Raw genomic sequence first — 23,031 nt, forward strand, 5'->3', positions numbered from 1 at the left:
CACCATTGAAATCACGTTGTACGGGTCCGTGGCCATTAAAGATGGTGGTGTGTATTGACTGACAGACTGACGCCATTGAGGTCACGTTGTACGGTCCGTGGCCATTAAAGATGGTGGTGTGTAATGACCTGTGAAGTATCCCCAGAGCTGACAGTCGTCAGACATGTTAACTGAGGCATCACGGGAATTCAGTCGTCAGACATGGTAACTGAGGCATCACGGGAATTCAGTCATCTGGTAACTGAGGCATCACGGGAATTCAGTCGTCAGACATGGTAACTGAGGCATCACGGGAATTCAGTCGTCAGACATGGTAACTGAGGCATCATGGGAATTCAGTCATCTGGTAACTGAGACATCACGGGAATTCAGTCGTCAGACATGGTAACTGAGGCATCACGGGAATTCAGTCATCTGGTAACTGAGGCATCACGGGAATTCAGTCGTCAGACATGGTAACTGAGGCATCACGGGAATTCAGTCATCAGACATGTTAACTGAGGCATCACGGGAATTCAGTCATCAGACATGTTAACTGAGGCATCACGGGAATTCAGTCATCTGGTAACTGAGGCATCACGGGAATTCAGTCATCAGACATGTTAACTGAGGCATCACGGGAATTCAGTCATCAGACATGTTAACTGAGGCATCACGGGAATTCAGTCGTCAGACATGTTAACTGAGGCATCATGGGAATTCAGTCGTCAGACATGGTAACTGAGGCATCACGGGAATTCAGTCGTCAGACATGGTAACTGAGGCATCACGGGAATTCAGTCGTCAGACATGTTAACTGAGGCATCATGGGACTTGACGGTCACCAGCTGTGCTGACTGGAGTATCATGGGTCTTCACAGGTCTGAATAATCTGCATGCGTTTCAGACATTCTGTTTTGACGTTCAACCAGCGCTGTGGGACAAAAACAAACAAAAAAACAACAACCAAAACAAAAAACAAAGAACAAAACAAAACACAAAAAAACCAACAAAAAAAAGCACAAAACCCCACAGTGGCAGGCTCAGACCAACTGTCGGAACTGGTGTACACAGCACTCACTCCTGTAGAACCAACCAAAACTCATTCTTTTCTCTTTGTGTTTTATTAGGTCATTGCTTTCCTTGGGGGTATTCAAGTATGATGAAGCATTCGAACGACAAATTGTCAAAATCCAGTCATACATCATTATGTCATCATGTTAAATTGCATTGTCTCATGAAGTACATCTTGATTGTATTAACGTTCACACGCTGTGATGCGTGTTACTGTTGTGGGCAGGTAGCGATAAGGAAAGGGATATATATACATATACATTCCTCTCTCTCTCTCTCTATGTGTGTGTGTGTATGTATATATATATATAGATATATATATATAGATATATATATATATATATACGTGTGTGCGTGTGTGTGTGTGTGTGTGTGTGTGTGTGTGTGTGTGTTTCTCTAAGCTGATGGACTGGTTATTTCCCTGTGGGAAGTTATTTCCATGATGGAGAACAGTTCGTGTTGCATTTCATTATAACACATAAAGCAGTGTTCTGGCGAATGCAGTGGGTTTAATAAACTTGCGCAGTCATCAAACTCTTTCCGTGACTTCAGGACACGAGACCACCGGTCATGGTGATGTTCAAGCCAGCCGCACGGAACCACTGGTCTGTGAGTTACTGAAAATCTGTGGAACTACATGTCATTGTAATATTCAAACCAGCCCAGTGGAATATCTGGTAATGTAATATATAAATCTGTGGAACTACATGTCATTGTAAAATTCAAACCAGCCCAGTGGAATATCTGGTAATGTAATATATAAATCTGTGGAACTACATGTCATTGTAAAATTCAAACCAGCCCAGTGGAATAACTGGTCAGTGAATTATTCATATCAGTGAAAGGGGACACAGGTCATTGTCATATTCAACACAGACATGCGGAATCGCTGGTTAGTGTGATATTGATGTTGAAACGTGGAATCTCGTGGAACCACTGGCCAATGTAGTATTTAAATCAGTCAGTGGAAGTACAGGTCATTGTGATATTCAAATCAATTGCTTTGGATCACCGGTCACTGTAATATTCAAAATCAGACACGCTCAACCACAGAACGGCTGATTCAAATATTCATTGGAAAATCAGTGTGTCTGATCACACAGACTGGCCGACACAGAGAAGGCTGAAGCTAGCACTAAGCCTTTCACCAACACCCAACATCTCTAGCACTAAACCTTTCACCAAAACATAACATCTCTAGCACTAAATCTTTCACCAACACCCAACATCTCTAGCACTAAACCTTTCACCAACACCCAACATCTCTAGCACTAAACCTTTCACCAAAACCTAACATCTCTAGCACTAAACCTTTCACCAACACCCAACATCTCTAGCACTAAACCTTTCACCAAAACCTAACATCTCTAGCACTAAATCTTTCACCAACACCCAACATCTCTAGCACTAAACCTTTCACCAAAACCTAACATCTCTAGCACTAAACCTTTCACCAACACCCAACATCTCTAGCACTAAACCTTTCACCAAAACCTAACATCTCTAGCACTAAACCTTTCACCAACACCCAACATCTCTAGCACTAAACCTTTCACCAAAACCTAACATCTCTAGCACTAAATCTTTCACCAACACCCAACATCTCTAGCACTAAACCTTTCACCAAAACCTAACATCTCTAGCACTAAATCTTTCACCAACACCCAACATCTCTAGCACTAAATCTTTCACCAACACCCAACATCTCTAGCACTAAACCTCTCACCAAAACCTAACATCTCTAGCACTAAATCTTTCACCAACACCCAACATCTCTAGCACTAAACCTTTCACCAAAACCTAACATCTCTAGCACTAAACCTTTCACCAAAACCTAACATCTATAGCACTTAACCTTTCACCAAAACCCAACATCTCTAGCACTAAACCTTTCACCAACGCCTAACATCTCTAGCACTAACCCTTTTACCAACGCCTAGCATCGTCGATGGCCTATGCTCCACCAGGAGCGATGGGCAAAATGAATGAATGAACATCTCTAGCACTAACCCTTTTACCAAAACCTAACATCTCTAGCACTAAACCTTTTACCAACGCCTAACATCTCTAGCACTAACCCTTTTACCAACGCCTAATATCTGTAGCACTAACCCTTTTACCAAAACCTAACATCTCTAGCACTAACCCTTTTACCAAAACCTAACATCTCTAGCACTAAACCTTACACCAAAACTTCACATCTCTTGCATTAAAACTTTCACTGACACCTAATATCTCTAGCACAACATTTTTCACCAAAACTTCACATTTTTAGCACTAAACATTTCACCAAAACTTAACATCTCTAGCACTAAACCTTTCACCAACACCTAACATCTCTAGCGCTAAAACTTTCACCAACACCTAACATCTCTTGCACTAAACCTTTCACCAAAACTTAACATCTCTAGCACTAAACCTTTCACCAAAACCCAACATCTCTAGCACTAAACCTTTCACCAACACTTAACATCTCTAGCACTAAACCTTTCACCAAAACCTAACATCTCTTGCATCCACAAAGACGTCTGCATTCCTGTCTGAAGCGGGCAGAGCAGAAGCTGTAGACGAGCGGGTTGACGGCGCTGTTGATGAAGTAGGACCTGAGAGCAATGTGGTAGCCGTTCAGCCCCAGGCCTGCCACCAGCACCTCCATGCCCAGGCGAGAGCGCAGGGACACCAGCAGCAGGTAGGGCAGGTAGTTGACGATGAAGACAACGGTCAGCACGAACATCATCAGGGTGGTGCGGGTCGGGATCTTCTTTACGGATCCGCGGGCTTTCTGGGTGGGCTTGTGACGGGTGAGGAAGGATCTGGCATCACTGGCCGTTCGGCGGATCCGGGACAGAACCTCACGGGAGCGTGACGTGGGGCCAGACTGCTTTAGATCGGAGGTCCCCGTGTCATTGTAACCGGGGTGGCTGTCAGACGGAGAGTGAGTCATTTCTGTCAGAGCCACAGCTGGGCTTCCAAGGCACTTGGCGTTTTCAGTCATCAGCGCTGTGCTGGGCATGCTGGTCTGATGGCTGACCTGACAGAACGAGGACAGGCCACTACAGAGATCACCTGCTGCAGAGTTGGCTGCTGGCTCAGAAAAACACTCACTGGGGCAGTCAGCAGGGGGCACAGCTGTGCACGATTTGGACGTGGGCGTCGTGTCATGGTGAGGGTACGCAGAGTCATCAGTACACGTCTCCTCATCATGGTGAGGGGAAGCCGAGTCATCAGTACACGTCTCCTCATCATGGTGAGGGGAAGCCGAGTCATCAGTACACGTCTCCTCATCATGGTGAGGGGAAGCAGAGGCAGAGAGGTGAGGCAGGTCAAGACACGTCTCCTCATCATGGTGAGGGCACGCCGAGTCATCAGTACACGTTTCCTCATCGTGATGAGGGGAAGCCGAGTCATCAGTACACGTCTCCTCATCATGGTGAGGGGAAGCCGAATCATCAGTACACGTCTCCTCATCACGGTGAGGGGAAGCTGAGGCAGAGAGATGAGGCAGACCGACACACGTCTCCTCGTCAATGTAGGTGTGGGTGTTGTGCACGGAGGACCCAGTTCTGCGCAGCCCTGGAGCTGTTCCAGTGACCGGGGTTCGAGTCTTGTGCAGCCACAGCTGCCGCGCTATGCGCACGTAGGACAGCACCATGAGGACCATGCAGACCAGGAACACCACGCCCGTCACCACGTTGTAGGCGAACAGGAACAGGGAACCGGCGTACACATCATCGATGGAGCAGCGGGATCCGGTGAGGTTGGTGTGGGGGAAGTGGAGCGACCTCCGCCCCGTCAGGACAGTGTAGGGCAGGGTGACAGCCAGGGACAGCGCCGCGCTCACCGCCACGATGACGTAGACGTTGGTGACCCTGGGTGGCGTGGCCCGAGGCCTGCAGATGGTGCGGTGTCGGTCCAAGGCCACGGCCACCAGGAGAGAGGCGGACAGAAAGCTCAGGAAGCTCTTCCCGGTGCGGACCGCCTTGCACAGCCAGCGCTGGTCGAACGTGTTGTGGAAGCGGACCTCCACGATGTCTGCCGGCAGGGATAGCACGTTAGTCATCAGGTCACAGACACTCATGGCCAGGATGTACGTTCTGGTCACGCCGGGTTTGAACCTGTGGTAGTACACCAGGAACACCAAGGTGTTGCCCAGCACACCACAGGCCATCAGGATGATGGTGTAGCAGAGGGTTGGGGCGAGGGAGAACAGGAACTGAACGTTCTGCTGTTCCAGGAACTGAGAGGGGCTGATGTGGGTCAGGGACTGATTGGGGCAGGGGGTAGAACCGGGACCTCCATCCATCCTTCTGACTGTCAGCTTCCCCTCTTCCCTCCCTGTGCCTACACTGTCAGCTTCCCCTCTTCCCTCCCTGTGTCTACACTGTCAGCTTCCCCTCTTCCCTCCCTGTGCCTACACTGTCAGCTTCCCCTCTTCCCTCCCTGTGCCTACACTGTCAGCTTCCCCTCTTCCCTCCCTGTGCCTACACTGTCAGCTTCCCCTCTTCCCTCCCTGTGCCTACACTGTCAGCCTTCCCTCTTCCCTCCCTGTGCCTACACTGTCAGCTTCCCCTCTTCCCTCCCTGTGTCTACACTGTCAGCCTTCCCTCTTCCCTCCCTGTGCCTACACTGTCAGCCTTCCCTCTTCCCTCCCTGTGCCTACACTGTCAGCCTTCCCTCTTCCCTGTGCCTACACTGTCAGCTTCCCCTCTTCCCTCCCTGTGCCTACACTGTCAGCTTCCCTCTTCCCTCCCTGTGCCTACACTGTCAGCTTCCCTCTTCCCTCCCTGTGCCTACACTGTCAGCCTTCCCTCTTCCCTGTGTCTACACTGTCAGCTTCCCTCTTCCTGTACCTACACTGTCAGCTTCCCCTCTTCCCTCCCTGTGCCTACACTGTCAGCCTTCCCTTTTCCCTCCCTGTGCCTACACTGTCAGCTTCCCTCTTCCCTCCCTGTGCCTACACTGTCAGCTTCCCTCTTCCCTCCCTGTGCCTACACTGTCAGCCTTCCCTTTTCCCTCCCTGTGCCTACACTGTCAGCTTCCCTCTTCCCTCCCTGTGCCTACACTGTCAGCCTTCCCTTTTCCCTCCCTGTGCCTACACTGTCAGCCTTCCCTCTTCCCTGTGTCTACACTGTCAGCCTTCCCTCTTCCCTCCCTGTGTCTACACTGTCAGCTTCCCTCTTCTCTCCCTGTGCCTACACTGTCAGCCTTCCCTCTTCCCTGTGTATACACTGTCAGCTTCCCTCTTCCCTCCCTGTGCCTACACTGTCAGCTTCCCTCTTCCCTCCCTGTGCCTACACTGTCAGCCTTCCCTCCCTGTGTCTACACTGTCAGCCTTCCCTCTTCCCTCCCTGTGTCTACACTGTCAGCCTTCCCTCCCTGTGCCTACACTGTCAGCCTTCCCTCTTCCCTGTGCCTACACTGTCAGCCTTCCCTCCCTGTGCCTACACTGTCAGCCTTCCCTCTTCCCTGTGCCTACACTGTCAGCTTCCCTCTTCCCTCCCTGTGCCTACACTGTCAGCCTTCCCTTTTCCCTCCCTGTGCCTACACTGTCAGCCTTCCCTTTTCCCTCCCTGTGTCTACACTGTCAGCGTCCCCCCTCCCTCCCTGTGCCTACACTGTCAGCCTTCCCTCTTCCCTGTGTCTACACTGTCAGCCTTCCCTTTTCCCTCCCTGTGCCTACACTGTCAGCGTCCCCCCTCCCTCCCTGTGCCTACACTGCCAGCCTTCCCTCTTCCCTGTGTCTACACTGTCAGCTTCCCTCTTCTCTCCCTGTGCCTACACTGTCAGCCTTCCCTCTTCCCTGTGTCTACACTGTCAGCCTTCCCTCTTCCCTCCCTGTGCCTACACTGTCAGCCTTCCCTCTTTCCTCCCTGTGCCTACACTGTCAGCCTTCCCTCTTCCCTGTGCCTACACTGTTAGCCTTCCCTCTTCCCTGTGCCTACACTGTCAGCCTTCCCTCTTTCCTCCCTGTGCCTACACTGTCAGCCTTCCCTCTTCCCTGTGCCTACACTGTTAGCCTTCCCTCTTCCCTCCCTGTGCCTACACTGTCAGCCTTCCCTCCCTGTGCCTACACTGTCACCTTCCCTCTTCCCTCCCTGTGCCTACACTGTCAGCCTTCCCTCTTCCCTCCCTGTGCCTACACTGTCAGCCTTCCCTCTTCCCTCCCTGTGCCTACACTGTCAGCCTTCCCTCTTCCCTCCCTGTGCCTACACTGTCAGCCTTCCCTCTTCCCTCCCTGTGCCTACACTGTCAGCCTTCCCTCTTCCCTGTGCCTACACTGTTAGCCTTCCCTCTTCCCTCCCTGTGCCTACACTGTCAGCCTTCCCTCTTCCCTGTGCCTACACTGTCAGCCTTCCCTCTTCCCTCCCTGTGCCTACACTGTCAGCCTTCCCTCTTCCCTGTGCCTACACTGTCAGCCTTCCCTCCCTGTGCCTACACTGTCAGCCTTCCCTCTTCCCTCCCTGTGCCTACACTGTCAGCCTTCCCTCTTCCCTCCCTGTGCCTACACTGTCAGCCTTCCCTCTTCCCTGTGCCTACACTGTCAGCCTTCCCTCTTCCCTGTGCCTACACTGTCAGCCTTCCCTCTTCCCTCCCTGTGCCTACACTGTCAGCCTTCCCTCTTCCCTCCCTGTGCCTACACTGTCAGCCTTCCCTCTTCCCTGTGCCTACACTGTTAGCCTTCCCTCTTCCCTCCCTGTGCCTACACTGTCAGCCTTCCCTCTTCCCTGTGCCTACACTGTCAGCCTTCCCTCTTCCCTCCCTGTGCCTACACTGTCAGCCTTCCCTCTTCCCTGTGCCTACACTGTCAGCCTTCCCTCCCTGTGCCTACACTGTCAGCCTTCCCTCTTCCCTCCCTGTGCCTACACTGTCAGCCTTCCCTCTTCCCTCCCTGTGCCTACACTGTCAGCCTTCCCTCTTCCCTGTGCCTACACTGTCAGCCTTCCCTCTTCCCTGTGCCTACACTGTCAGCCTTCCCTCCCTGTGCCTTCTGGGGTCCACGATAGCTCTCTGGGCGCTGAAATGGGGGACCAGGGCGGGGAGGAACGTATAGGAGGGAGGGGATGGGAGGGGGTGGAGAAAATGTAAGTGGGGGTTGAGTGGGGGTTGGGGGCGTGTTGATATACCGTCTGGCAGTGGCACCGCAAGGGCAGTCACCTGTCAGAGCAGAAACAGTGCTTTGAACAAACCAATCGCTGTCTGTCTGTCCTTGTTTGTCTGTCTTTCTGTCTGTCTGTCCGTCATTCCGTCTGCCTGTGACTATCTGTGTGTGATATTTTTCTCTGTCTCTCTCTCTCTGTCTCTGTCTGTGTCTAACATTTTTCTCTGTCTCTGTCTCTCTCTCTGTGTCTCTGTCTGTGACTGTCACTCCCTCCCCCCTCTCTCTCTCTCTTTCTCTCTCTCTGTCTCTCTCTCTCTCCTCATTTTGTCTGTATTTACATGCGGATCTGCCTTTTGTGTGTGTATGCGTGCTGGTGTGTGTTCGTTCTTTAGTTTAGCATCTTTTCACTATCAGTGATATTAGACGATTAAGATAAAAAACAAAACCAAAAAATAACAACAACGAAAAAAAACCCCAAAAAACAAAACAAAACAACCCCCCAAAAAAAACAACAACAACAAAAAAACAGGGGATGGGAGGGGCGGGGGGCAGGGGGGGGGGAAGAAAAGGAAAGAAAAGGTAGAAATCTACCAAAAAATGCATATGCATACCTAACATGCAATAACATTTAACAGTAACAGTTCAATAATGATAATAATAATCAGAAAACCATTAACACAACATGAAGAACATTAAAGGAATGTAGTAATCGGGCTATGAACTAATGCCTGTGAAAGTTCGACCGTAAGAACGTCGTCAGAAATAACTTTCGAAAAATCATCAGCAGAGTCGTTGTTCTCTTTGAAATACTTGGGCAAGAAGGTACGTAACTGCTGACATTGAAACAAACAATGATGCAAGCTGAACTGCTTACCACAGATGCATGTAACATTTTTACTATACTTTGTCTTCAGCGCATCAAATTTTATACGGAAGAAAGTAGAGGTTATTAATCTTGTATAGCATGCTGATGGATTCGGTATCTTTTCTTTAATAATGTTCTCGGGGAATAATGTCCCTTTATATTTTAAAAACTTTTCCTTCCATCGGTTATGAAATCGACCCCAGCTGATTTTTCTAACAAAGTGTATGTCTCTTTTACGGAAAGACGGACATGTATTTTTGTCATTTTTTCTGAATCTTGTGCTCCTCTTTTAGCTGCTTTATCAGCAGTTTCATTGCCAAGAATGCCCACAAAAGAAGACACCCAACAAAAACTGACCTCAGTCCATTTAATCTTCAAACAATGTACCAAATGATTTGCCTCAATAACTAAGTCAGGTCTTGATTCAAGGCTAAATAATTCTAGAGCATAAAGTACTGATTTGGAATCAACAAAGAATGCTGTTTTCGAAAATAAACTATTTGATGGCTCACTGAGTAGTTCAGAGCTTGTATAATACAGGTACCATGTAACCCTGTGCTACCTGTCACATGCGGGCAGATGGAGCTCGACAGCCCGGGAAGGCAGTCCATCTAAGACAAGGAAAAGTCTGAAGTAAAACCCATGAAGTGCTAAGGAATGCAGGACAGTCTCGACATGCATTGACCCTGGGTCCATGGCCATGTCCCGACTTTCAGTAGCCGCGCCCCCGTGCCTCCGAGGAAGGTTTTTGAGCCAGAGGCTAGGACAAGGACAGTCTGATATAAAACCTACGACCTGAGGACCTCACTGTCACCGTCCCAGCTTGCTAGGCTATGGCAGATGAACCACGGGTGTAAAGGGTGGGGCCAGTACTGCGCACACTGCACTCCACCTAAAAATTCCATTGCGCAGGCTTGAAGGACACGTCCACGTCCGCGCCACCAACTATTCCAAGCCCTGTAGCGATGGGAAAGGGGCGAAAACGGCAGGTGGAAGATGTCACTGGAAGCCGCAGTTCCAATCCTGCATGCAGGCGGTTCAGGATATTGGTCGCCTGATTGTTGAACGGAGAGGGGCCTAGAAAAGGTGGTCCAAACAAATGCTCATCTCCATACCCCCCAGTTGGCTAGCCGCGGTCAACGGGCATCTCCAAACGCGGTCGAACAACAATAGAGAAGAAAAGGCCGGCACCTGCCTCACAATTAGGTGCAAAAGGACTACAGGTAGCATGCTGGAACATCCGAACCATGCGTGACTCTGCAGACAGCAACCACCCAGAAAGGCGTTCCGCTCTAGTCGCACACGAACTTCAGAGACTGAACATTGACATTGCTGCCGTCAGCGAAGTCCGCTTTGCAGGGAAAGGCAGCCTCCAGGAACACGGCGCTGGGTACACCCTCTACTGGTCAGGCAAGCCAGAGACCGAGAGACGCCTTTATGGCGTAGGCTTTATGGTCAGGAGCACCATTGCCTCCAAGCTTGAAAACCTGCCAACAGGACACTCAGACCGAATTATGTCCATGCGCCTCCCACTACGGAACAAACAGCATGCCACTCTGTTCAGCGTGTACGCTCCAACCCTCCAAGCGGACCCCACAGAAAAGGTCAAGTTTTACACTGATCTGCGCAACCTCGTTCAGAACACCCCTGCTGACGACAAGGTCATCATCCTTGGCGACTTCAATGCCAGAGTTGGCCAAGATTCAGAAGCCTGGAAAGGAGTCCTTGGCAAGCATGGCGTTGGTAATTGCAACGACAATGGGCGCCTTCTTCTCGAGTTCTGTGCAGAGCAGCAGTTTACCATCACCAACACCATTTTCCAGCAGAAGGACAGCCTGAAGACAACGTGGATGCATCCTCGGTCCAAACATTGGCACCTCATTGATTACATCCTGATGCGCCAGAGAGACGTACGAGACGTCCTACACACCCGAGTGATGCCCAGCGCGGAGTGTCATACTGACCACCGCCTCGTCCGCAGCAAGCTCAGGCTCCACTTCAAGCCCAAACCAAAGAAAGGAGGAGCTCCTAGGAAGAAATTCCAGGTCGGCAACTTTCAGTCAGCTGAAGTGAAAGCTGAATTCCAGGCGAAGCTTCAGGACAAACTTGAAGACCCCAGTTGCCCCACAGACCCCTCTCCAGAAGCACTATGGGCACAGCTGAAATCAGCCATCCTGCAGTCCTCTGAAGAAGTCCTAGGGTTCTCGTCGAAAAAGAACAAGGACTGGTTTGACGAAAACAACCAGGAGATCCAAGAATTGCTGGCGAAGAAGAGATCAGCCCACCAGGCTCACCTTGCACAACCGTCTTGTCCGGTGAAGAAAGCAACCTTCCGGCTCATATGCAGCAACCTCCAGCGCAAGCTTCGTGAGATTCAAAATGGGTGGTGGACCAACCTGGCAGAGAGGGCTCAGCTTTGTGCAGACACTGGTGACTACCGGGGCTTATACGAAGCCTTGAAGGCGGTGTACGGTCCCTCATACCAGGTCCAGAGTCCTTTGCGCAGCGCAGACGGCCAGGCGCTCTTCACAGACAAGACGTCGATCCTGAACAGGTGGTCGGAACATTTCCAGGCCCTCTTCAGCGCCAACCGCACGGTTCAAGACTCGGCAATTCTCCGCATCCCACAACAGCCAGTGAAATTACAACTGGACGAGCTACCAACCCTAGAAGAGACTGTCAAGGCCATTGAACAGCTGAAATGTGGCAAGGCAGCAGGGGTTGACGGAATTCCGCCGGAGGCGTGGAAGAATGGAGGCCCAGCACTACACTCCAAACTCCACAACCTCTTTGTCTGCTGCTGGGAGCAAGGCAAACTACCACAGGACCTCCGTGACGCAGTCATCATCACCCTGTATAAAAACAAGGGAGAAAAGTCGGACTGCTCCAACTACAGGGGGATAACTCTGCTCTCCATCGCAGGCAAGATCCTCGCCAGAGTCCTCCTAAATCGGCTGGTGCCTACTATCGCCGAAGAACATCTCCCAGAGAGTCAGTGTGGCTTTAGAGCCAACAGAGGCACCACTGACATGGTCTTCGTTCTCAGACAGCTACAAGAAAAATGTCGGGAACAGAACAAAGGACTGTATGCGACATTCGTCGATCTCACGAAAGCTTTCGACACCGTGAGCAGAAAAGGTCTGTGGGAGATCATGAAACGTCTAGGATGCCCCCCAAAATTCCTCAGCATGGTCATCCAACTACATGAGGAACAGCGTGGACAGGTCAGACACAGCAACGACCTTTCGGAGCCCTTCCCAATTGGAAATGGAGTGAAACAAGGTTGTGTCCTCGCGCCGACCCTCTTCACGATCTTCTTCAGCATGATGCTCCAACAGGCCACTGAAGATCTTGGCGACGATGACGGTATCTTCATCAGATACCGCACTGATGGCAGCCTATTCAACCTGAGGCGGCTACAGGCCCACACCAAGACACTGGAGCAACTCATCAGAGAGCTTCTGTTTGCCGACGATGCTGCCCTCGTCGCCCATACAGAAGCGGCCCTGCAGCGTATAACGTCCTGCTTCGCAGAGGCTGCGCAGCTCTTCGGCCTAGAAGTCAGTCTGAAAAAGACGGAAGTTCTCCACCAGCCTGCCCCACAGGAAGAATTCCACGCTCCTCACATCAACATCGGTGAGACAGAGCTGAAGTCGGTCCACCAGTTCAGCTACCTAGGCTGCACCATCTCGTCTGACGCCAAGATCGACAAGGAGATCGACAACAGACTTGCAAAGGCAAACAGCGCATTCGGCAGGCTGTACAACAGAGTGTGGAACAACAAACACCTGAAGAAAGACACAAAGATCAGCGTGTACAGAGCTGTTGTACTGCCCACCTTGTTGTATGGCTCCGAAACTTGGGTCACCTACCAGCACCACATACGACTGCTTGATCGCTTCCACCAGCGCTGCCTTCGCACCATCCTCAGCATCCACTGGAGTGACTACATCACAAATGTCGAGGTCCTGGAGCAGGCAAAGACTATCAGCATCGAGGCAGTGCTGCTAAAGACCCAGCTACGTTGGGCAGGGCACGTGTCCAGGATGGAGGACCACCGCCTGCCCAAGATCGCGCTGTATGGCGAACTGTCCACTGGCCACCGTGACAGAGGAGCACCCAAGAAGAGATACAAAGACTCCTTGAAGAAAGCTCTCGGTGCCTGTCACATTGACCATCGCCAGTGGTCCGCAGTAGCCGCTGATCGAGAGACCTGGCGACGCACCATCCACCAAGCTGTCTCCTCCTTCGAAAACAACCGCAGGGCCAGCCTTGAGGACAAACGCAGAAGGAGGAAGAACCACGACGCTGCAGCCGCGAACTCAGACCAGACTTTCCCTTGCAACCGCTGCGGCCGACTCTGCTTTTCCCGCATTGGCCTTGTCAGCCATGAGCGTGCCTGCATCAGACGTGGACAACGCCCTTCCTAGATCTTCGTCAGCGAAGCCAGGCCATGATATGAATAGCAATTAGCTCAGCTGTGAATATGGAAAGATGTTTTCCAATAAAGTAATTGTTTTCAACTATAAAGGCAGAAATATAGAGAGCCGCACCAGCATTTTTGTCATCAAGAACAGATCCATCTGTAAATATTTGGAGATGATTCTGATATTTTTCTGCTATATGAATTCTGGCAGTACTTGTCGTGATATTGATGTTTTCTTCCTTTTTTGTTTCAGAATAACTTATATCAAAATTTGCTTTCAACATTTCCCTAAAAGGAACAGGGGTATGATGTGGTTTTGCAGGTAACTCTTTCATGTTACCATCATATTCTTTTAACAAATTTGAAACGTAAGTTGCAACTGTTTCTTGTGATGAAATGGCTTTTGCTCTTTTAGGAAAATCAATGTCAGATCTTACTCTCAGTTCATCAGCAATGAAATTTTTGGTCATTGAAGTGTATCTCACAGTGAATTTTGCTGTTGCTAACTCACGATGTTCGTTTAAGGGAAAAATTCCGGCTGTTTTGTATGTTTCCTGGTTGGATGCATGGGACGGCACTCCGAGGACAATTTTGATGGCCTTATAATCTACACTTTGAATCTTTTGTAATAGATATGTAGGTGCACTGAAAAATATTTCTTATGCATAGGCTATCATAGAGCTTACAAGGGGCATGTTTTTGTATCCATTCCCCAGTGTAAGCGGCTTATAATTTTCATAAAATTGATACTTTTCCTTGCCTCTGTTAAGATGTAGTCGAAGTGAATGTTCCATGTCAGCTTTGAAGTAAGATAAACACCCAAAAGCTTCACCACCTGTTTATAATCACTAGATGGGTTACCACCTGAATTAAACACCATCATACATGTTTTTTCAGTCGACAAAGTTTAACCATTTTCAAACATATAGTTACCAAGGTTATCAAGATAGATTGATACAAACGACGTATGTAATTCTGTGCTTTTTGTGGGGTTGACTTTTTTTAGACTGACACCCATCCACATACATATATCATCAGCATACTGTACTAAAACTACATGATTTGACAATGCCTTTGGGAAATCCTGATTAAGAATATTCAAGAGAACAAGGGCTATAACTGAGCCCTGTGGAATTCCAATGTCAAGTTCATGTGGCAAAGAATAATGTGTTCCCACCCTTGCTTGAATAATTCTATTAGATAAAAAGCTTTTTATATACCCATAAAGATTACCAGATATTCCAACTGATTTCAGTTTGCATAACAGACGTTTGTGCCAAACCTGATCGTAGGCTTTTCTTACGTCAAAAAACGTTGCTAGGACATTTTTTCTGTGGGCAAACTGACGTTTTATTTGAGTTGTAATCTTTACTAGGTGTTCGACCTTTTATCTTCCTTTTTTAAAGCCAGCCTGGTTCACTGGAATGATATTGCATTTTTCACAGTAAGTTATTATTCTTAACAGGACTATTTTTTCCATTAATTTACTGACATGCGAGGTCAAAGCAATAGGCCTATAGCTATTTTTATTACGTTTAGCTTTTCCTGCTTTTAAAACTGGTACAACTATTGATGTTTTCCATATCTGTGGTACAGTTCCAGATATCCAACATTTCTGATATATTTTGTGTAGGAAAACGATACATTTTTTTTTGGCTTGTGTTTTAGCATCTCATCAGTGTGTGTGTGTGTGTGTGTGTGTGTGTGTGTGTGTGTGTGTGTGTGTGTGTGTGTGTGTGTGCGCGCGCGCGCGCGTGCCTGCCTGCCTGCGCTCAGTTGCACTTGCATGTGTAGATACATTCACACACACATACCGACGCGCGCGCGCGCACACACACACACACACACACACACACACACACGAGCGCTCATATTTTAACTTGCCGAAGCCGTCATCTGTCCTGGTAGGAATCTAAAACATACCTTTCTCAGCATCCGCACGCAAATTAGGGTACATGCTTTCAGATGACATGACACTTGACATACACATCAACCACACTTGTAGGTCAGCATATGCAGCACTCCGACAAATCAGCTCCATTCGTCAGTATCTAACCACAGAAACCACAAAGACATTGCTTTGTTCTTTTGTCCTATCTAGATTTGATTATGGAAATACTCTTCTTGCCGGCTGCCCCAAACACTAAGTTGACAAACTTAAAAAAACAACAACAAAAAAACAAAAACAAATCTGCAACACGACTCACCCTCAAGGCTAGGAAACTCTCTCTCTCTCTCTCTCTCTCTCGTGTTATGGTGACCAAAAAACACAGCTCGCCTGTGTCTGTGTCTGTGCCTGAGTCTGTGTCTGTGTCTAGTGGAAGCAATTAAAATCTGAAGCAAGTAATGCTCCCTTCGTGTATGGTCAGTGGCGGTGATCTGTAGGAGTCCTTGCCTTCAGTGGATTTATGTGCTTTCAGTGGATTTATGTGTTTTCAGTGGATTTATATGACGTGATAAAGTCATAGTGATTCATGTGTTTCTAAACACCCGACGAGGTCCGGCACTGTGACAGACTTCACCAGCATGTGTGACTGTAAGTACTGTGTTTTGTTTTAATTCACTACATATGGCAGACACTGAGACTGACTCATGTGATACCAAACTCAAACCTACAAGAGATTACATCCAGAAACGTTTTACGTGTGACAAAGATGAACTGGCTGTTAGGAGAAATTGTTCCTTTTGCCGGTACTGTGCAATCCAAGAGGACTAAATAACTGTTCAATGCAATGACTACGACAAAAACGGGACTATTCTAACTCCAGCATCGATTCTTATTACTGTACCTCCGTCACCAACTATTTCTAAGTCTGTTCTTCGTGTTTTCCATAAATCGACAAAATGTATAACAATAACATTTTATTTTACACATGGCTCTGGTGGAACTTTACTTCTGTCAAGGAATGAACTGTCCATCTTGGGATAAAGAAGAATGTGAAATTCTAAAAACACTTGTGCTTGGTTTTCTAAGGGACCATAATGTTTATGAATTGTCAAACTCACTTTTATGCACACCACTGTCATTCACAAGTTCTTTCTCCGGCCTTCCTCATTTGTCACCTCCTGTGACGGACTTGACTGTAATGACCATGGAAAATGTTTCCTCTACAAAGGTTTCCCTTCATCACCCCAACAGTCCCAACTCTTGATCAATCCTACGTCAAAAACACAAGACAATGTGGTTATCCTCCCCCCCCCCCCCCAACCCCACCTGTGCCCCCCCCCCTTCTGAACTGAGTGACCAAACTCCCCCCAAAAGACCACCCCTGTTGGGAAAAGAACCAGGAGTCAAGTTGGACGTTCTCTGTGTCACTCGTCACACGCCCGCGCTGCTCCCAGTCCGCTACCGGAATTAAAAAGGAGAATGTTACAAGAGACTGGCCCTTCGTGGAGAAAGCATGTTTAAACTTTGTGTTGCAGGAATGTCTATTGATGACCTTCATCACTGGCTTTCTTCTGTACCAGTCTCACCCAACATAAAGGATGTGATCATCCATGTTGGTGTGAACTCTTGTCCCGCAGGTCCAGTATCCCCAGAAACACGGAATGAACTTTTTATTCTATGTTCTAAAACCTTCCCCCACACACATGTAGCTTTCAGCTCCATTTTGCCTGCCAGAGGGAATCATCATTTCAATAATGTCATAACGCCCTCAAACCTAAATCTAAAAGAAATATGTAAAAACCACAATATTGCTTTTATTGATAATTTTCTTCCTTTTGCATCAGACACAGGTCTGTACAGCAGTATAAAACACACGAATACCAGAGGAACAGCAAGACTTGCTGAAAATCTCAAAACCCTGTGGCGAAGAGGATCCCACAGAGAAATCAAAGGTCCCATAAAAACCTATCTCACTCACTCATTCCCTCGACCGCTGGGGTCGTTGGGGGGACATGAAGAAGATGTCATAGCTCGCCACGCCGTTCTATTGGCAGCTGTCGTGAGGAGATCTGGCATCGTCATTTTGGTCCATTCCTTGACGTTGTCGGACCAGCTCTTTCTCTGTCGCCCCCATCTGCGCCCTCCCTCTACAGTCCCTTGCAGGATGGTTTTGGAGAGGGTGTTATGTCGAATGACGTGGCCAAACCATGCCATCTTCCGTCGTTTGACAGTCGCCAGCAGTGGTTCTTGGGGCCCAACAAGGTTGCTGACCAGGTTCCGCACATAGTCATTGGTCTTGTGCTCCTTGTAGGAGATGTGTAGTAGTCTCCTCAAGCTCTTGGTTTCGAATGCTTGGATTCTTCTTTCTGTTTCTGCCATCAGTGTCCATGTCTCACATCCATATAAGAGGATGGAGACCACTAGTGACTTGTAGAGCAGGAATTTTGTGTGGAATCTGATGTTGCTCTTCCATACCCTGTTCAGTCTGGCCATCGCTGCCGTTGCAGAATTAATCCTATTTCGGATTTCTGCTGTGCAGGTGCCGTCTTTGGACAGGGTTGCTCCCAGGTACTTGAAGCTGGTCACTTCTTCCAAAGGCTCACCATTCATGGTTATGTTGGCACTGATGTTAGTTGTGCTGTTGACCATGACCTTTGACTTCTCTGTGCTGACCTCCATGCCGTAAGCACTTGCTCTTGTAGTAAGTCTGTTTGTTAGATCCTGGAGCTCAGTGTTAGTGCCCCCCATGAGGTCGATGTCGTCTGCGAAACGAAGATTGCAGACTGGCCTGCCGCCAATGGTGATGGAGGTGTGGTGGTCTTCGAGGGCCTCTTGCATGATTCTCTCCAGAAAGATGTTGAAAAGTACAGGGGATAATAGGCATCCTTGCCTGACTCCGACTGTGGTCCGAAAGAACTGTCCTTGTTGATTCTTGAGGAGCACTGCGCTGCTGGAATGTTCGTAGAGGGCCTGGATGACTTGAATGAGCCCTTCATCAATGTTGAAGCCTCTCAGTACTTGCCAGAGGCCGCTGTGCCACACCCGATCGAATGCCTTCTTGAAGTCGATGAAGTTGTGAAAGATGTCCTTTTGGTGTTGTAGATGTTTTTCAGTGAGGACTCGACAGTTGAATATTTGTTCGACAGTTCTCCGCCCTTTTCTAAAGCCTGCTTGTTCTTCTGATAGCAGCTCCTCAGCCTTGGATTTCAATCGGATGAGGATGATGCAGAGCATGACTTTGCTTGGGTGGCTAATCAGGCTTATAGTCCTGTTATTTTGACACTGCTTGAGGTTGCCCTTCTTGGGTAGAGGAATCACCAGCGATTGGGTCCATTCTGTTGGCCACTTCTTTTCTGTCCAGATCTTCTGACATAGCATTCTTAGTGCTTCTGTGGTCTCCTTCCCTCTGCACTTCAAAAGTTCAGATGGGACGTTGTCCACTCCTGGGGATTTCTCTGGCTTCAGACTCTGTATTGCAGCTTCAACCTCCTCCTTCAATACTTGGAGATTTTCCTCACTGTCTGTGGATCGTGGGTTGTCCTGCAATATGGATGAGTCTGGATTGAGCTGGTAGTTGTAGAGGCCGTCACAGTATTCTGTCCACCTCTTCAGGACTTCTTCGCTATCTATCAGTAGCTTGCCATCCTTATCTTCGATGACAGCTGATCTTGGCTGGCTAGCCTTGGTGAGGGTCTTGAGGGTGCTATCAGCTCTTTTGCTGTTCCCTGCTTCCATGCCTTTCTCAACTTCTTCGCACTGCTCCTCTATCCAGTTTTCTTTGGCTGCCTTCATCTTCATCCTGACTTCTCTGTTCACGTGTTGGTGCTTCGTCCTGGCTTCATTACTAGAGTGTTTCTTTTTCCTCAGTTCTCGCCGCTTGTCACACAGATCTAGGACCTCATTTGTCACCCATGGTTGGATCCTTTTTCGCTTCTTTCCCACAACTTGTTCAGCTGTTGTAGTTAGCACCTCTTTGATGTTGTTAGCAAGGGTGTCTACGTCGATGTACATTAAGTTGAGGGCTGCGAACTTCCCGCCTACTTGAGCCTGGAACGCATCCGCGATTTCGGGGTCCTTCAGCTTTTCTAGGTCAAAGCGGATACGGGGATTCCTTGGACAACGCTTGCACTTCAGCTTGAGCTTGAAGGTTGCCAAGACAAGATCATGATCGCTGCCGATATCAGCTCCTGGGAACGTCCTTGTGTTGGCTTTATTGATACTGGACTTGTAGCGTTGTGGGGTCAGGATGAAGTCTATCTATACCAACAACAGATCAGACTCTCCTCTGAATTCGTTTCCACATGTCTCACCCCAGTACTACCCCCAGAGAGTACCAAATTCTAGGGAATATTACTCCTTACCATTCAAACAAAACCAAGATCGTCGTCCTGTTGGTCAGATATCAGAACATGCACCCCCACCCCTGCAATCATCTTACCATTTTCCGCCTCTCATTCCAAAATCACATATAATATATTCATATACTTATATATAAATAGCATTCCGGTATACAAATGTACATATACAAGTGCGTGGGTGCGGTAAGTGCACATTCGCGTGAACGTTCATGCGTATATGTGTGTGTGTGTGTGTGTGTGTGTGTGTGTGTGTGTGTGTGTGTGTGTGTTGCGGACACACTCGTGATCTCGTAATGCACTTGAGGTTGTCATAGTTTGCCGGACCAAAACTATATTCAGCGCAAATCACGTGAGTTGTGCGGACGCAGAAAATATTATTGACCTTATTACTTGCAAAATTGAATTGTATTCTATGTGACTTGTTATTTGATGACGGTGAAAACTTGGATATATAATTGACCTAATTACTTGGTGTATTCGATTGTATTCTATGTGTCTTGGTTGTTTAATCAGTGGTTAAGTACATTGCACACTGTGTACTTTTGGAGGTGCCCTCTGGTACTTCTTGTGTCTTTTTCTCTCCTTTCCATTGTACCATTGTATCATAACATTAACAGTCATCTTTGATACTGTTGTATTCACTTTTTCTGTTCAATGACTAAAACACTCAACACTTGGCCGATATCCGATGGTTTTAACGTAGGTTTTCTGAATATTAATCATATCATCAACAAACTCGCTGATGTATCCCATGTCCTTTCAAACTCCTGAAAACAATTTCACATATTCGGATTTGCTGAATCAAGACTAACAGACCATATACAAGACTCTGATTTACGACTACCAGGCTATTGTATTATTCGTAATGATCCGAAATGTTCTAGAAAAACAGGCCTTGTTGTATATGTTCAACAAAACATTAACTTTAAACGAATTGAATCACTCGAAAATTATCAAGTTGAATCTGTATGGATCGAAATACACTTTAAGAAATCAAAACCTATCCTTCTTGGCTTTATCTATAGAAATCCAGCTGAACATGTAGATTGGATAGACAAGTTTATGTTGATGATTGAAGAAGCTTCTTTGTCTTCAAGTGAAATAATACTATTAGGTGACTTTAATATTGACTTACTCAAATCAAACAAACACTGGACAAAAATTTATGAATCATTCCACCTAACGCAGTTAATTGACATACCTACGAGAGTTACTGCAACGTCAAAAACACTTATAGATACGCTTCATCTACAAACTCCATAACAGAAGTATGTTCCCCAACGTTTGGCTGCAGTGACCATTCCCCTATATGTTTCACATGGTCCAAACGAGGTGTAAAAATTCCTGCAAATAGACACAAAACCGTTTACCATAGAGATTTTAGACAATTTGATAAGGATTTATTTCTACAGAACTTGATACATTCCAATATGTCAGCTGTTTATCAGTTCTCTAATCCTGAAGAAGCACTGGAGGTTTGGTATCACAATTTTCTTAATGTTTATGATAAACATGCTCCATTCATAACAAAACGTGTCAAAAGCTATCCTAAACAGCCGTGGATGACTAAAACCATTGATGATAAGATTTAGGAAAGAGACTCGTCTCTCTCAGAAGGTAAGAAAGATGAATTCAGAAAACAACGTAATCTTGTAAATGCTTTGAAACGTTCAGAAAAAAAAGAATTATTTTTTAGAACTTATTTCCACAAAATCCAATAATAAATTGATTTGGAAAGCCATAAATCAGTTAAATAATAAACATAATATCACGCAATCCACAACGACTAACAGACGTATCAGCAGAAAACATAAATACACATTTTTGTAATGTAGCTAACTCAACAGTGGGAACAAACACGTCATCTCTTAAATCACTTGATATTCTCGAAACCTTTTGTAACACTAAAAATATTTCATCACACCTTGATATCCCTCTTATGGATGTACATGAAGTTTACTATGCTCTTTCCCACTTAAAGCAAACAGGTTCGAAAGGTATTGATGGTATAGATGGAAAGATATTAAAACTATCTGCTCCTATAATTGCCGAAACACTTACTTATGTCTATAACCAATGTATCACAAAAAAGATAATTCCTAAATCTTTTAAAGTCGCAAACGTAGTACCCATTTTTAAGTCGGGAGACCGTACAGACCCTTCCTATTTCAATCTTATCAATATTGTCAAAACCGTTAGAAAAACACATTAACAAACATATCCTGAATCATTTCAATCACTACAAATTATTTCATCCAAATCAATCTGGTTTCAGGTCAAAGCACTCCTGTCATACAGCACTCACTAACTTAGTCGAAAAATGGCTCACAAATATAAACAATGAAATTACTGGTGTTCTCATGGTGGATTTCATGAAGGCATTCGATGTGATAGACCGCACTCTTCTTTTGAAAAAACTAAAATTATATGGCTTTTCTGGAAATACACTTGAACTCATATCTTCATTTCTATCAGACAGAAGACAAATTGTATCTATCAATGAATCTCAATCCTCTTTACAGTCTGTCTGTTACGGAGTTCCTCAAGGTTCAGTTCTTGGTCCAATATTGTTTTCTGTTTATATAAATGATTTGCCTCTATTTATCAATGCATTATGTGAGATGTTTGCAGACGATACAACAATACATACAAATCACACTACAATAGACAAAGTGTACTATGCTCTGTAACAAAGCATTATTGACATAGTTAGATGGTCCAATTTAAACCACATGCGTCTCCATCCAAAAAAAACAACGAAATGTCTCATACTCACCACCAGACTGAAACGTCAAAACATTTCACACAACCTTCCACCCTTTTCCATAAATGGTCATCCAATAGAAGAAGTTGATAATCATAAAATTCTTGGAGTCACCATTGACAACAACTTATCTTAGTCCAGTCATATTATGTCATTATGCAAAACCCTATCCAAAAAGATTTATCAGCTTTCCAGAATTAAAAATTTTCTTGATTTGCATTGTCGAAAATCATTCTTTTTGCTTTTATTGAATCACATATTAACTATGCGTCAACGCTCTGGGATTCAGCTAGCTTCTTCTTTCTTCTTCTGCGTTCACTCGTATGCACACGAGTGGGCTTTTACGTGTATGACCGTTTTTTACCCCGCCATGTAGGCAGCCATACTCCGTTTTCAGGGGCGTGCATGCTGGGCATGTTCTTGTTTCCATAACCCACCGAACGCTGACATGGATTACAGGATCTTTAACGTGCGTATTTGATCTTCTGCGTGCATATACATACGAAGGGGGCTCAGGCACTAGCAGGTCTGCACATATGTTGACCTGGGAGATGGTAAAAAATTCAGCTAGCGATAAT

At 46.8% G+C, this 23,031-nt stretch overlaps 2 protein-coding genes across 2 annotated transcripts in view; both read right to left on the minus strand.

Annotated features, from left to right (window-relative positions):
* Positions 1 to 1,097: 1,097 nt before the first annotated feature.
* Positions 1,098 to 5,492, minus strand: LOC143291328 (uncharacterized). Its single transcript, XM_076601198.1, has 2 exons — positions 2,650 to 5,492; positions 1,098 to 2,615 (listed from the first exon to the last, which is right to left on the minus strand). Exon 1 carries the CDS (start codon positions 5,354 to 5,356, stop codon positions 3,554 to 3,556), a length of 1,803 nt encoding a protein of 600 aa, XP_076457313.1. The 5' UTR covers positions 5,357 to 5,492; the 3' UTR covers positions 1,098 to 2,615; positions 2,650 to 3,553.
* Positions 5,493 to 7,743: 2,251 nt separating this feature from the next.
* The window catches only part of LOC143291329 (uncharacterized), a 35,568-nt gene continuing 20,280 nt past the window's right edge, over positions 7,744 to 23,031 (minus strand). Inside the window, exon 2 of the mRNA XM_076601199.1 lies at positions 7,744 to 8,208. The gene's annotated coding sequence lies outside the window, so the exon portion shown is untranslated. The remainder of the gene's footprint in view (positions 8,209 to 23,031) is intronic.

Source organism: Babylonia areolata, chromosome 16 (assembly GCF_041734735.1).
Source record: "Babylonia areolata isolate BAREFJ2019XMU chromosome 16, ASM4173473v1, whole genome shotgun sequence".
NCBI classification, from domain to species: domain Eukaryota; kingdom Metazoa; phylum Mollusca; class Gastropoda; order Neogastropoda; family Buccinidae; genus Babylonia; species Babylonia areolata.

Bases quoted from the DNA above. Each gene is read 5' to 3' on its own strand.
- LOC143291328 (XM_076601198.1), bottom strand. From the start codon at position 5,356: ATGGATGGAGGTCCCGGTTCTACCCCCTGCCCCAATCAGTCCCTGACC.